The following is a 16,441-nucleotide window of genomic DNA, read 5'->3' on the forward strand; positions in this document are numbered from 1 at the left end:
CTCTGTCTGCATCTGCTCCATGTAGCTAGCAAAGTGACCGGCGAGCGTTGACAAGCACGGAGCATGATCCAGCGTTGCCTACATGGACCTGTCTTTTTTATTGTTCCATTAATCTCTAAACAACTGTATCGTTACATTGTTGATCTGGTGATGACCTTATATATATATATGCTACCACCATTTCGCACTACACGATGGAAAGCTAGAACCTGAATTAATCACGAATGCTAAACACCACACGGGTGTTTTAGCACCTATAAACACACGATTTTTCCGTGTGTCTGATATGAGGCTCCGACCGACTCCTTCCCTCCGCACTCCCGTCCTCCCCTCCGCTTGCTCTCTCTCTCTCTCTCACCGGCAACGGGACCAGCGAGCTCCTCCCGGTGCCCGTGCCTCCTCGCGCCCAGGCGACGGCGCCGCGCACAGCCCCCGGCCAGACCGGACCTCCGTCGCCGCCACCAGGCCGGACCTCCGCCGCCGCCCTCAGGCTGGACCTCCGCTGCCACCTCCGCCGCCACCAAGCCGGACCTCCGCCGCCGCCCCCGCGGCACGGCCATGCCCGCTCCGCTGCGATTTGTTGCTTGTGATCTGTGCCGACACAGCCGCGATTTGTCCTTTCATAGAAAAAAATTGTTTCCTGTGATCTGTGCCAACGAAGAAGATAAACAGTGCCGCGGGCGGCGCGACGGGCGGCTAAAGGTAGGCTGAAGGTAGAAGATGAACCGTGCCAGAAAAATTCAGATGTGGAGTTAGGATAAAAAGACCCAAGTGTCAAACAGACAGATATCGGTTATCATAGAGATCTGACCTTCTGGTTATATATTGTCTCTCCATAGGGTGGAGGTTCGTCTGCGACTGTCAAGCTAGAGCAATATATCATCACAATTCACAAATCATCTAGTGCAGCTCCTCGGTTTCCTGACACCGGCCTTGAGTAGCTGCTATACCCGAGTAAGTACAGACTGCTCACTTTTGTTTCATAGTTGGATACAACGTTAATTGTTGAGAATTACCTTTGCTTTGCAAACTAGAGTTTAGTTATTTCCTCAAGAGTGAGAGATAGTAGAATCCTCAACTTGTAACAAGCCTGATATATGGTGTGCATGGTCCTTATATACAGGAAGCACTGCACATCTTCTCATGGTTCTTAATTACTGAATGAAACCCACGCACAGATCCCCAGTCATTATATTTATAGTCAAATGAAATCAGCAGCAACTGCTATGCATCCCCAGTTTGATTCTTGGCTCTACCTCACCAGTGTTTATACAAAGTTGTGGTGGGGGGCTTAATTAATAAGCACCTCTCTTCGTTAATCTGTTGGAAACCATAGGGTCATTCAGTCGTGCGTGAGTTGTGACGATGTTTTAAATTTCTTCAGGAATTAACCGTGAGGGAAGGGAGGTTGTGTCGTCGTCATCAGAGGATGATGATGGGCCTCGACCTCGATGATATCCGCGACCATGTGGCATCGCTGTTCATCATGCTGAACAAGAAGACAGCGATCTTGTTCCGCATCGAGTTCTTGGTGGTCCTCGCCACGCTTCTGTTCTTGGCCATGTTCTTCATGGACCTTTTTCGGCGCACCATCCACAGCCCGTTCATGAGAGCCGTGTTTAGCGTCTTCGACGCAGTCTCCGACTCCATCGTCGTGCACCTCCTGGGGGCCATACAAACGGCGCCTTTCAAGAATCAGCTGTTCCCAGTCTGGGCCCTCATGCTTGTCAATTTCCGCCACAGTGCAGACTACATCTCCGGCTATGGTGTCCCTGACCCTCGTGGGCGAAGGTTCGCTGAATGGAGGAACGTGGTCAAGCTACTGGTATCGGCGTTCTTGAACCTGACGCGTGGATCCCGTTTCACTGGCCCACTTTGGTTGGTCTGGGTTCTGCAGGTGATGAGGAGCGCCTACAGGTGTTTATCACATTATATGGCGTGCGGGGCCTTCTGGCATGGCAGGAGTTCGGAGCTTGTTGCAGAGCACATGCTTGCCATGCATAGCAGCAGCATGAACAAGGGAGGAGAATTAATGGACCCAGTCCCAGACCCAGCAGCGACGATGAAAGTCTATGGAGAAACAAAGCTGCAGCGGCAAGGAGGTTTCAACAGACTAAAGAAGCCTCAGTACGCATTGTGTATCGACCAGCAGCAGGATCACGATGCTACTGCTAACGACAACGGCGGCTGCGGCGGCGCTACTAGAATCCACAGGCGCAGAAAGGAGAAGACATCGTCAGCACCGGCCGCCGGCGCTAGTAGAATCCACAGGCGCAGAAAGGAGAAGACATCGTCAGTACCGGTGCTGACGTTGGACAAGATCTGGGACTGTCCCATTCCCATTCATAAACAACCACAACCACATAGCCTGCAGCAGGGCCAGGGCCGGGGTGAGGATGGTGATGGGAGTGGGACCAAGGTTCTCCCTCTGGCCTTCGCCCTGTCCAGGCTTCTGCGGTGCAGGCTCGAGGATGTGACGCTGCAGCCACGTATATTTGACATGAACCGAGAGCTGGTCAAGAACATGGTTGGCGGGAAGGTGGCTACCAGCGACAGCGATGCCCTCAGGATCATGGAGCTGCAGCTCGCCTTCGTCCATTACTACTTCAACAACCGCTACCCCATGGTGTTCTGTTGTGGCCTCCCATCCCTCTTCTCCAGCCTGCTGCTGTCTGTGCTGACCATCTGTGCAGTCTGCTGGCTCGCTGTGGACATCCGTAAGGTCTACAAGCCCCCCAATGGCGAGCTTGCCCATGTGTTCAAGGGCTTCAATGTCGACATAATCATTACCTGGGTATTCATTTTCTTGATAGTTGTCAAGGAGATATGGGAGATGCGCACCTACTTAGGCCCTGTTTGGTTCCGACCTCTTAAAACTTTAGTTCCTAAAAGTTTTAGGCAGCTTTCTAAAATCTTCTAATAGAGTGTTTGGTTGATAAATGTTGTTGAACAAAGACACTTTTACCCTTCTTTAGGAGAGAGAGAGGGGGAGGGGGCAATAAATGAAGGGTAGTGGGGGTCCAGGAAGGACTTTAGGAGGTTTTAGGAGGGGGTGGAGCTCCTAAAGAAAAACCAACCTCCTAAAACTTTTAGGAGGTTTTAGGAGGGGGTGTTTGGTTCTTTATACAGATTCTATCTAGATTTTAGCTCCTAAAGCTTTTAGGAGGGGTAACCAAACAGGGCCTTACTACCAGACTGGACAAGCCTGATCATGTTGTGCGAGTATGTGCAGTGCAAGTGCAAGATCAGGAGCAAAGAATCTATAGTAGATGCATGGTCTGACAGCATTCTGCTATATTTTTTTGACAAAGTCAAGGATCACTGATCAAAGGAGATGGCATGGATTTATTGACCAGTATGTCTTCGTGCAGTCCTTGTTAGTTGATCTCCACTAATAGGCCCTTGCGCCCTTGTCTCTGCTCCCTGATCGGGGGTGCCCAACCCAAATACGGTTGGTGGGCCCCTGTCGCACAGCACACATAAAAGGAATGTGGGGATCAAGGCTCGGTGAATGAGGTTCAACGGAGCCACCATACCCACCTACAGAAAACCCTAAACCGATCCAAAAGAGGTGCTGCCAGCGACGGGATGTGCCCACCAACCTCACCGTCGCGCCTGCAGGGCCTCCGCCGTCAACCCTGTAGCGTTACCGCTGCCACCACTGTACCTCGCTGTCGGTACGGGGCCCACGGGATACCCCGCAAGGAAGGGAGAAGACCTAGTCTAATTAGGATTCTTCCCCTGTACTCTTAGTAACAGTATTATTCTGTAATCCTACTAGGAACTCTCATCGTAAACCGACTAGGACTCTGGCCTCCTCACTATATAAAGGAGGGCAGGGCTCCTTGGATCGGGGGGGAGAACAATTGTACGATACAACACTTGACAATCAATCCAACGCAAAGGCTAACGCCGACTGGACGTAGGGCTATTACTCGATCGAAGATCGAGGGCCCGAACTAGGATAAATCGACTGTCTCTTGCGTTAACCGTCGAGTTCCGCATACGCTGAAGCCCGAACATACTGCCCCGGGAACCCCCGTGGCAGGCTATCGGTGGTCAAACATTGACAGCTGGCGCGCCAGGTAGGGGCTTTCAGCGACTTTGCATCCGAGAACTCGATGGACCTCGACAACATGATCTTCTCAAAGGGATCAACCTTCATCTTCGGTTCATGGATCTACGAGGTAGGCGACGATGGCAAGCTCCAAGGTCGTCTCCTCGAAAATTCAGATCATCATCAGGACTTTTTCATTCCGGCGACAATGATAGATCAGCTTGACGGGAGATTCGCGTAGCTTGTGATGTCCAATCCAACTCAGATTTAGCGACTTCACGCATCCGATTCAAACTCAGGTTCCGCTTCCGAGACGGAGTCTTATCCGAGTTCTTTCGGAAAATCGAGTTCTTTTCTGACAAAGCTCCGGAACACGATGTCAACCTAACAAGAATACTACTCGGACTACACTCAGAGTACTTTAAAGAAGTCGGGTCCTCTTCCGTTCGGACTCCACAACATGGCAACGTCTTATCAGACACGCCCCGAAGGATCCACCAACCCGGTGCTTAGAATGCCACTGAAAGGAGCCCAGGAAGGTCTCGTCTTAACTATAACATCTCAAGACTGCATCGCCCACTGGCCAGGTTCCGTTCCTAAGGATAGCGGCACTCAACTAGTCGACAACGCGACAACAACAGCTCTACCCTACCAAGAAGGAGACTCGATCTGTGACCTTGAAGCCTCTACTGAAGTTATCAACAACTCTAGCAGTACGGAAACCAAAGACAATGACAGAACAACTCACGCTAGAGAAGTATTCATGATTCGCCGTCCTCAATCGCCATTGGTCCCCCCAGAAGCACCCGACGTCAGGTCTTCAGATGAATCCGAATCCAACATATCACCATTTATCCAGGGGCACGATGGTGAGACTGAGAGTCAAAGGCAAGCCAGAGAGAGAAAGAACAAATTGAAACAAGGACGTCAACGCCGTGCTAAGCAGCGAAAGGACACTTGGATCAAATATGAGTCAGACCTAGCCGAGTACAATAGGAGAAAATCAGAGCGAGAGGTCGAAGAAGGACAAGCAGCGAACACACCCTATGATAAGATCCGAGAAGCACTAGAAGAACTTAGGGCGACTTCACATCCCAATGAAAAACAAGAATAGCTCCGGGACTTCCTTCGATCAACAGTACTAAGGACGCACGATGGAAGGGCCCGCTCAAGACTACCTGACAGGTCAACATCTCATGAGCAGGAAGATCAAAATCAAAGGAAGTCCGCTTTCAAGAGACTTGGACCAAGTGGAAGTCACAACAGAGAAAGGAGAAGAAATCATAGTCAAAACGACCGAGTCGAACAACCAAGAAAGGCCAGAAGCAAAGCACCTACTCGGACTGCCACGCAAAACTACTCTCACCAAGACAACAGTTGGTAAGAAGGGGGCGCTGAATCAGAATACACAGAAGCCAGAACGCACGATAGATTCCTCTATTTTGTAAACAGACTTGCTTCAATACGACTACCTCACAAGTTCAAGCCATCCAACCACCCCAAGTATGATGGCAAGACCAAACCAAAGCAATGGCTCAGAATTTACTCGCAATCGATTGAATTGGCCGGAGGAGACGATGACATCAAGACCTTATTCTTTCCCATGGCCCTAGAAACCATGCCACTTCAATGGTTTGACAAATTGAATCCAGGATCAATTAGAAATTAGGAGGACTTGTAAAGAGCTTTCTGTGAAAATTTCACGGGTATTATTACACACCCAATCACCCACGCAGAGTTAAAAGGACTCAAGCAGAAAGGAGGTGAAAGTCTCAGAAATTACTATCGACGATTTGGCGAACTACGAGCCTAAGCACATGACATCACGCAACGAGAAGTAATCGAAGCTTTCTCTCACGGAATCATGGCTAGGTGGCAATTTCAAGACTTCTGCAAAGAAAATCTAAGAAACAATGAAGAATTCAGATGAATAGTGGAAAAGATGATTACTGCAGAGGAAAAGACACGAGAAAGATTCCCGGATACAAATAACAGAGACAACTCGGACAGGCAAAATCCTCGAAATAACAGACATCAGGAAAGAAAACGTGATCTAGACAACACCGTAGCAGTGACTGACAAATCAAGAAAGTTTTCAAAGCCAAGAAGGTATGACGACATTGAAAACATGCGTTGCCCCTTGCACCCCAAAGGAAATCTCACCATCGGAGATTGCTATACCTTCAAAGATCGATACATGAGGAAATATAGTAAGGAGAATACCAAAGAAGGCAATCAGAAAAAAGAAGAAGACAACCACGAAGACAAGGGATTCCAAAAATCCAGGGGGACAGTGGCAGTAATCTTTGCCGGGGTTCCAAATTCTAGAAGCAAACATCAAGAAAAGCTAGCGTTACGAACCATCATGGCAGCAGAACCTGCTACACCAAGATATCTCAATTGGTTAGAGTATCCAATCCAATTTTCAAGAGAAGACCAATGGACCAGCATAGGAAACGTAGGCCATTACCTACTGGTTCTAGATCCAATCATTGATGGAATGACTGTTACGAAAGTACTAATCGACGAAGGAGCTGGACTCAACATCATTTTTTCAGAAACTCTAAGGAAGATGGGACTACAACTCATCGGGATGATCACACCAACAAGCACGCCTTTTTATGGCACAGTACCCAGCAAGGCAGCAATGCCACTTGGACAAATCACTCTACCGGTTACTTTTGGGACTCCCTCGAACTACCGTACAGAGTTCATCAAGTTTGAAGTCACGGACTTTGATTCGTCATATCACGTAATCCTCGGGCGCCCAGCACTAGAAAAATTCATGGCAATACCGCATTATCCGTACCTATTGTTTAAGATGCCAGGGCCTAACGGTGTTCTCTCTCTTCGGAGTGATTTGAAGCGTGCATTTGACTATGATGTTCAGGTAATCCAAATTGCAGCAAAAGTACAGGCCAACGATGGAAGAAAAGAAATAACCACTGTTGCAACAGAAATGAGCCCAGAAGAGCTAGAGATACCGGCTAAAAAACCCAGCATCCTAGCACCACCAAAAGAAGCCAACGTCAAGCAAATCGACCTGGGCACCGGTGATCCCTCAAAAACGGCAACCATCAGCGCCCACCTGTCGGCAAAATAGGAACTCGCGCTCACCAACTTTCTTCGGGACAACAAAGATATCTTCGCTTGGAAGCCGGCCGATATGCCAGGGGTACCAAGAGAGTTGGCTGAGCACAGAATTGATATCAATGAAGGCTCCAAGCCTGTGAAGCAACGACTACGACGATTCTCACCAGACAAGAAGGTAGCAATTAAAAAGGAAATTACAAAACTAATGGCAGCCGGATTCATCAGAGAAATCCTCCATCCAGATTGGCTAGCAAACCCAGTTCTGGTACAGAAAAAGAATACGAACGAGTGACGCATGTGTGTCGACTACACAGATCTCAACAAACACTGCCCAAAAGATCCGTTCGGACTACCACGCATTCATCAGATAGTTGATTCAATAGCAGGATCTGCCCTATTATCCTTCCTTGATTGCTATTCAGGATATCACCAGATTGCATTAAAGGAAAAAGACCAGAGCAAGACATCTTTCATCACTCCATTTGGTGCCTACTGCTACAAAACCATGTCATTTGGACTCAAAAATGCTGGTGCGACTTACCAAAGAGCTATCCAAACATGCCTCGGTGATTAGATCGGCGAAAACGTAGAAGCATACGTGGATGACGTAGTGGTAAAGACAAAGAACCCGGATACACTAATTGAAGACCTAAAGCAAACCTTCGAAAACCTAAAAAGATGGAGGTGAAAATTGAATCCAAACAAATGTGTATTTGGAGTTCCTTCAGGATAACTACTCGGATTCCTGGTCAGTCATCGCGGAATCGAAGCAAGCGCCAAGTAAATTCGAGCCATAACAGAGATGGGCCCTCCTCAAAGTGTCAAAGATGTGCAGAAGCTAACAGGCTACATGGCGGCACTAAATCATTTCATATCAAGACTAGGCGAAAAAGGGTTACCTTTCTTTAAATTAATAAAGAAGACAGACAAGTTCGAGTGGACAGAAGAAGCCAACGAAGCTTTCAAGAAGCTCAAGGCATATCTCACATCCTCACCTGTTCTCACACCTCCGAAAAAATACGAAGACATGATGCTATACATTATGGCAACTTCTACGGTGATCAGCACTGCGATTGTCGTAGAAAGAGAAGAAGAAGGGCGTGTATATAAAGTACAACGCCCCATATACTACATCAGCGAAGTACTATCAGAATCAAAAATCCGGTACCCGCATGTGCAAAAACTACTCTACGCCCTCCTGATCACTTCATGCAAGCTTCGCCACTATTTTGAAAGCCACAAGATTACCGTGGTGACAGATTTCTCACTCGGAGACATCTTACACAACAGAGACACAACAGAGCGCATATCTAAGTGGGCAGTTGAACTTGGTGCTCTCAATATCGATTTCACCCCACGAAAGGCAATTAAATCTTAAGCCCTAGCTGATTTTGTTGCCGAATGGACAGAAATTCAACAGCCTGTGTCAACTACCATCCTTGATCATTGGAAGATGTACTTTGATGGATCACTCAAGCTAGGCGGAGCTGGTGCAGGCGTCCTCCTAATTTCTCTAGATGGAAAGCAACTCAAGTACATCCTTCAGATTCTATGGCAAGCTACAAACAATGAAGCAGAATACGAAGCCCTCATCCATGGGCTACGAGTGGAAATTACCCTCGGAATCAAGCGTTTACTCGTTTACGGCGATTCAGCAGTGGTAATCAATCAAGTCAACAAAGATTGGGACTGCACCAAAGAAAACATGGGCGCTTACTGTGCTGAAATATGAAAGCTCGAAAAACATTTTCAAGGATTAGAAATTCTACACGTCCTGCGCGATTCTAATATTGCGGCAGACATCCTCGCCAAGCTAGGATCAGACAGGGCGAAGGTCCCACCTGGTGTATTCATAGAGGAGTTATCAGCCCCCTCTATCAAACAACCCGGTGAGATAACCCCTGAAATCTCAGCCAAAGACACCCAGATCTTAGTAATCACCACTTCATGGACCCAGGTTTTTATTGATTACATCAAAGAAAATAAGTTGCCAGCGGAAAAAGAAGAAGCTACCCGAGTTGTTCGCAGAAGCAAGAACTACGTCCTAGTAGGAGACAAGCTACAGAAGAGCCGCATCATCAGGAGTACTCCTAAAATGCGTCTCATTTGAAGAGGGCAAAGAGATCCTAGACGAAATACACTCAGGTTGCTATGGAAATCACGCCGCTTCAAGAACACTAGTCGGAAAAGCATTCCGCACCGGTTACTACTGGCCAACCGCTTTGAAAGACGTAGAAGAACTCGTCAGAAGATGCAAAGGTTGTCAAATGTTCGCAAGACAGGCTCATGTGCCAGCTCACAACCTCATCTGCATCCCACCTGCTTGGCCTTTCTCCTGCTGGGGGCTGGATCAAGTAGGACCCCTCAAGAAACAAAAGGCGACTTTGAGTACATCTTCGTAGCAATTGACAAGTTCACCAAGTGGATTGAATTCAAACCACTCGCAAAATACAGCACAGCCAAAGCAGTCGAGTTCATCCAAGACATTATGCACCGCTTCGGCATGCCCAATCGAATCATCATGGATTTGGGTTCTCCCTTTACAGCCACAGAATTCCAAAGTTGGGCACAGGACTGCGGCTTCAGAATAGATTACGCGTCAGTCGCACATCCAGAGGCCAACGGACAGGTCGAAAGGGCAAATGGACTCATACTAGCTGGATTAAAACCAAGATTGTATAAAGAACTAGTAGACTATGGATCAAAATGGATTGAAGAATTACCCAAGGTCATATGGGGGCTACGGACTCAAATAAGCAGAGCCACCGGATACTCACCTTTCTTCCTGGTTTATGGATCAGAAGTCATACTACCTGCAGACTTGATCTGGACGTCACCAAGGATAGAACAATACGACGAAGGAGAAGCAGAACACACCAGAAGATTAGAACTCGATAGTACAGAAGAAGTCAGAGTAAACGCTATCCTTCAATCAGCAAGATACCTCCAAGGACTAAGACACCACTACAACAAGAATACCCAGTCTCGATCATTACAAGTCGAAGACCTAGTACTAAGAAGAATACAAAAAACTGACGGACGCCATAAACTACTCAGTCCATGGGAAGGTCTTTTTATCGTCACAAAGGTCATCGGACCGGGCACATACAAGTTCATAACCGAAGACAGAAAAGAAGTCAACAATACATGGCACATCAGTCAACTACGAAGATTCTACGCATGAAAACAACTCAAGGGAAAATATGTATACAAGACACAAGAGATCAACGTTCATGGTCAACAAAGATAGCGCTCATCAAACAACATATGTACTATTGTAATCTATCAATATTCATGATCAAGAAAGATGGTTCTTTCTCGACAAACACATGTCTCATTATGGCTTTCCCCGAGTTGTTTCCAATATGAACAAAAAGCAAAATGGCTGAAAAGACGCCTGAGCATACCGGTCGAGAGCAAAAGAGTTGAAAACATGCTTGAGCCCGCCGATGAGGGTAGCTAATAAGCTAACACCCGAACTAAAAAGCAAAATGGCTGAAAAGACGCCTGAGCATACCGACCGAGAGCAAAAGAGCTAAAAACATGCTTGAGCCCGCCGATGAGGGTAGCTAACAAGCTAACACCCAAACCAAAAAGCAAAATGGCTAAAAAGACGCCTGAGCATACTGGCCGAGAGCAAAAGAGCTGAAAACATGCTTGAGCCCGCCGATGAGGGTAGCTAATAAGCTAACACCCGAACCAAAAAGCAAAACGACTAAAAATAAGCCTGAACATAAATCAGAGCAATTTTAAGACAAGACCCTCCAGCTCCTTGTTCCAAACAGCAAGAGGCTCGGGGGCTACACTCAGAAGATCCCAAGAAGCGCTACACGGTTTCGCTCGCTCAAGAAAGCACTTGGTCAACGCTTGTTCCTGCTCAACAATACTTGAAGAAAACAAGACGAGGCTTCCAGAGCTCTACCATGAAGTGCTCGGGGCCTTGCCGGTCCTAGGATATTTTTGCAACCAGAGATAGGACCAGTTGTTGACCACACTATGAACCAAGCCGAGAAGAAGAAGCTAGAGATATCACTAAGTCTTTTCAGTACTAACAAGAACACAAAGTTTATCGAGACAACAGTCTATATCGGGTTGTTTACAAGTCACAGACAAAAGCCAGACAAGCACTCGACAAGTCAAGGAAGTCTATCAAGACATCAATCTACATATACCGAGTTGTTTACAAGGCACAAACTAAAAGCCGGAGAAGAACACGACAGATCAATAGAGTTTGTCAAGACAATGATTTACCTAACCCGGGTTGTTTACGAGACAAAGAAATACAAACAAAGAAGACATCAACAAAGAACCAAAAATCTCCATTCAGTTTTCAAGTATAGTGTTTTGTTACAGAAGCTAGAATACAAAAGTCGATTACATCAGGCATTGTCATCAGGAGAAGAAACATCAATGTAAAGATTGTCTACAATCTTCCTAGCTAAGTCATCGACCTCAGGCTCCAACCTCTCAACAGCATCCAAGTACTCTTGGCTCTCGGCTTCATCGGCAACCTTGGACAAAGGAAAGTCCAGAGAAAGAACCCGGACCTGGGCAAGAACGTTCCTGGTACACAGATGGGCGCACCTCTTCACGAACTCCTAGAAACGAGTCGGCACTTGGGGAATAAATTGAGCCCAAGATTGACCATCATCTGCTGGAGTCCGGAGAAGGTCGGCTACTGATCGAAAAGACTTCCACAAAGCATTCCAATTATCAGTAGCCATTGCCAACCTACCAGTCAAGTCTTGAATAGTTTTTTGGGCCTACATAAGATCTCTATCAGCTCCACGCCTAATCAACTTAGCAAGCACGAGTTCTTCTTTAGCTCGAATAATTACCTCCTCAGCTTTGTTGTGGTTAGTGCGGACGAGTGCCTTCATCTCCTCAATACCCTCCAAGAGCTTCTGCTTTTCAACTCGGAGAGCTAAGCGAAGCAACAAAAAACAAGTCAGTAGAAAGGGAAGTCAGAATACAAAAGAAAACAAGCGAAACCCGCAATACCTTTGCACTCGTTCTTCATGGACTCCACCGTAGCATCCTTTTGCTTATCCGCCTCTACCACCTAGGCACGAAGAGCCTTCTCCTCCTCCTGATGCGTCTGATGCTCAGTCTCCAACTTGGCCCGACAGAGGTCAAGCTCTGCCTTCGGGGTACTCACCTCAGAGGACAACTTTTTCTCGTTTTCAGACAAGAAAAAGAAGCCGGTATGATCATGAGAAAAAGACTGAGCAAAAAGAGACAAAGAAAGACAAGGCATAAGGATACAAGAAAAATGGACATCCAAAGAAAGAACTACAGAAAAACTTACCTGGAGCCTTTCCCCAAAAGAAGTCACAAGGGTCGATAAGCTTCCCTAGGCGGCAGTTAGCTCCGACAATCGATGAGTGGCATCAAACTGCTGCACCACGTCATCAGCAAAAGGCGGACCACCGGAGGCAAGAAGAGGAGAAGGAGGAGTCGGCCGAGGCAAAGAAGGCACAACCAGGGCAATCTCCTGGGAAGCCAACACCAATCCCTCAGATGAACCCGCCGCCATGGCCACGGTCACCTCGGGAGCCGGCAAATCAGCTGTTGTGGACTCTAACCCCCTCACAACCACCTCGGCGACCGTGCGTTCCGAGTCTTGAGACTCAGTATGCAAAGGCGCACTAGAGGTTTGACAAGAAGTCGACTGGAGGCTCGGGGAAGATGAAGGCCTGAAAGATGACAAGGAAACCCGTCAAAAAGAATAAGAAAAAAGAAGAACAGAAGTAGAGAAATAAAACTAGAATTCACTTACTCAGCTATCTTCTTCTTCATAAAACCAAAAGAAGACCTCACAGGGGGAACCACGGCAGCAAAAACGTCCCCGCCACTCGGCGGCAGGAGCGACATAGCCAGTACCAGAGCCCCGGAAGAACTCGGTACCGGAGCTACAGAAGAACTCAGTACCGGAGCTATAGAAGAACCCGGTGTAGGAGCCTCAAAAGAACTGATACCTGACGACCGCCTGCTACAAGAGAACAAGACCAAAAGTCAAAACAAGAAGAGGGTTTCAACAACAGGAAAACAAGAAAAGAACTCACCGACGAGTAACGAGGGGAGCATCATCATCCTCTTCTTCCTCACTCTCAACCAAGGCCACCATAGCACCAGCTAAAAAAGGACAAAAGTACTCGGTCAAAGATATAAGCAAACAACAAAAGGATAGAGTGTATTAATATGCTCACCTAAGAGCATGCTAGCTACAACTGGAGTACCTAGACGAGTACTCGTTTGACGGGACTTCTTGGCAGCAGATGGAGCAGAAGAAGAACTATCCGCTCGCCCCCTCTTTCCGGAAGTACGAGGAGCTTGAGGAACTAGACGAGGGACATACTCTTCATATATGTCAGAAAATGCGAAAGAAACACCAGGAAGCATCATAGTAGTTTGAGACTTACTGGTCAAGGACGCCCCAGCAAGACTACCACTAGCCTCCACATTTGTAGGGAGATCATCAAGGGGAATTGGATCAGAGAAATTATGCCCCAATTCCTATAAAAGAGTAAAACAACAAGACAAGGAAGATTAAGCAAAAGTGGATACAACGAAAGAGAATCAAAGGTACCCGAATAAAGAAAAGAACAACTCACAGCAGGGGGCAGGTTCTTTGCGCTATACTCGAGGACAGCAAGCGGAACGACGCTTACTCCTTTCAGCATCTTCTGGAGATGCTCGAGCACTTCCTCGTTAGTCAACTCAAGGGCAGGGACCATACGAGAAGGGTCCTCCGCCCCAGAGTACTCGAAACCATAATGTTCGTGCTCCTTCAAAGGTTGAACTCGACGGCAAAGAAAACTTGAAACAATACCGAAGCCGGTCAAGCCTTGCTGCTTCAGAGTGCAAATCTTCTTGAGAAAGGGCTTGATTGTCTAGAGCTCAGCAGTCGTCACCGGGTTCTTTTCCCATCGATCATTAACCAAGGGACCAGACCCGGAATGAACAGAAAGAGGAGGAATCAAGTTGGCAGCATAAAACTAGTCAACACGCCAATCTCTTACAGAGTCAACCAGGTCATAGTCAAAGAATTTACTTCTAAAACCTTGGCGAAACTGAATCCCGCAACCACCAAGAACGCTGGTGTCATCGCGGCGAGGTTGGGGCTTCAAACAAAAGAAGTAACGAAAGAGGGAAAGAGAAGGAGGAATTCCAAGGAAGGTTTCACAGAGATGAACAAAGATAGAAAGATGGAGAACAGCATTGGGAGCAAGGTGATTTAGGCTAATCCCAAAATAGCCGAGAAATCGATGAAGAAAAGCAGAAGCTGGGAGGCAAAGTCCAGCACGGATAAAAGAAACGAAGAGAATGATCTCACCAGGACCTGGAGTAGGGACCCGATGCTCGCCCGACGCCCTCCATTCAGCAATATCCTTGCTCTGGATCAGGCCATCACCAACAAGCTCGCGAAGCTAGTCTTCAGTCGTTGTTGGAGCCGGCCAAACCTTCTAGGCAGCCCTCATGGCCATGAACTCTTGGTTCTCGATCATGGAAAGTGATGATTCCTCGTCCACAAAGGTTGCCTTGGACTTGCTCGTGGCTTTCTTCCTACCCATGTACTAACGGAAGCAAAAAGGCACTAGGGAAAGAGAAGGCTTGGACGGCGGCGCTCAGATGGTGGCGGCAATGGCTACGGCGGAGTTGCGAAGGCTAGGGTTTTTTAAGGCGAAGGCAGGGTACCAAAGAAAAGGAGGACAAAGGCCTTTAAATAGATTTTACACCGATAAAAACGCGGCCCACCAGGCCCGTTTTAACATGGCATGAGGACGCAACGGTCCATTTACCGACGCAGCTAAAATGACGGACGGCTCAAATCCACACAACGGTACAGTTCAACGGGCAGATTTTAGACTTATCCATCCAGCACCACGGCAGAATTATCATATCACCACAAAAAGAACTCATCAACAATGAAGCAAAGAAGGGTTATCTCACAAGGAGCGCAACAACCCGGTCCTTACAGAAAGAACTCAGAAATCTCATCAACAACCAGGACAACAGGAAAATAAAGAATTGCAACTCAGAAGACAAGATTCTTTCCATTATAACTAGTTTCAAAAATAGAAGATTACACATCTTACAAGACCCAATGAACTCGGTACCACTAAAAGCAAAGTAGCAAAGAGGAACCCGGACATGGCTAGGCTCCGGAACGACTACGCGTTCCAAATTGCTACTCGGCAGGACAAACCGCCCTTGGCTACACTGTTTTCTTCAAAGGACGGGCACAGTGCATCCAAGGCGGAAATCAATAGCACGGCGGGACAACATGGAGCATAGAAGGCCGGCAGGCATCTGTCTACCCAAGTCCGATGTGATGCTGGATATGATGCTAATCTGCACCGGACAGTCTTAGGGCAGACGATGAGGATCAATCCAGAACTACCAGATGAAGGATCGCATCCCACATCACAAGACTCCCTCCAACTACTGCCACGTACTTCTAAGTACAATGCTACTGTGGGATTAGCCTACCTCTAATCCCTATCACAAGACTCCCTCCAGCTACGGCAAGACACACAAGAACTACAAAATAAGCCCGGAGGCTGCTCCACTTCACAAACTACCATATTCTTGACTACAGAGACTTCAGAACAAGCAACAAAATGCTCAACGAATCAAAACAGCACTCCAGGAGGGTATTTATAGACCGAAGGAGCGGTGCACAAGGACCAGGAGCACAAACGAAACAAGCCTAACAAAGGACACAGTGAAAAGACAGAATTCAATGAAAAAGGACTCAGGCATGAAGGAACAGTACTCAAGGACAAGCATATTTGAAAGAATATACCAACACTGTACAAGTCGTGAATAAACAGCATTCACACCCAACCACCACCATACAACTACATCTGACAACAGCAGACTATCAGAGAATATGCCAAGACCCTGCATCCGAGTTCTTCCTGAACAAAATAACCCGGATATATGCTCGGGGGCTGCAACAGGAGAAGTTCTCAGTTCTTTTGAACAACTCAGATTCAAGACACTCCAACTTTTTGTTTAAAATAGCAAGAGGCTCGGGGGCTACACTCAGTGAGTGCACGTTTTCCTTCAAAAAGCGCACGTCACCAAGATGACTACTTCAAGACAATAGTTTTTCAAACGACATAAGATTCAAGACCCTCCAACTTTTTGTTCCAAATAGCAAGAGGCTTGGGGGCTACACTCAGTGAGTGCACTTTTTCCTTCAAAAAGCGCACATCACTCAGAAGACTTCTTCAAAACAGACGACTTCAAGACCACACGACAAAAAGAACCCGGGTATATGCT

The 16,441-nt window shown here is 47.2% G+C and overlaps 1 protein-coding gene across 1 annotated transcript; it reads left to right on the plus strand.

The window, feature by feature from the left end:
- Positions 1–207: 207 nt before the first annotated feature.
- LOC136505839 (uncharacterized) lies at positions 208–4,240 on the plus strand. Its single transcript, XM_066500980.1, has 3 exons — positions 208–702; positions 840–954; positions 1,385–4,240. Exon 3 carries the CDS (start codon positions 1,430–1,432, stop codon positions 2,918–2,920), a length of 1,491 nt encoding a protein of 496 aa, XP_066357077.1. The 5' UTR covers positions 208–702; positions 840–954; positions 1,385–1,429; the 3' UTR covers positions 2,921–4,240.
- The last annotated feature ends 12,201 nt before the right edge of the window (positions 4,241–16,441 follow it).

The sequence above is a fragment of the Miscanthus floridulus genome, chromosome 14 (assembly GCF_019320115.1).
Source record: "Miscanthus floridulus cultivar M001 chromosome 14, ASM1932011v1, whole genome shotgun sequence".
Classification (NCBI taxonomy): Eukaryota; Viridiplantae; Streptophyta; class Magnoliopsida; order Poales; family Poaceae; genus Miscanthus; species Miscanthus floridulus.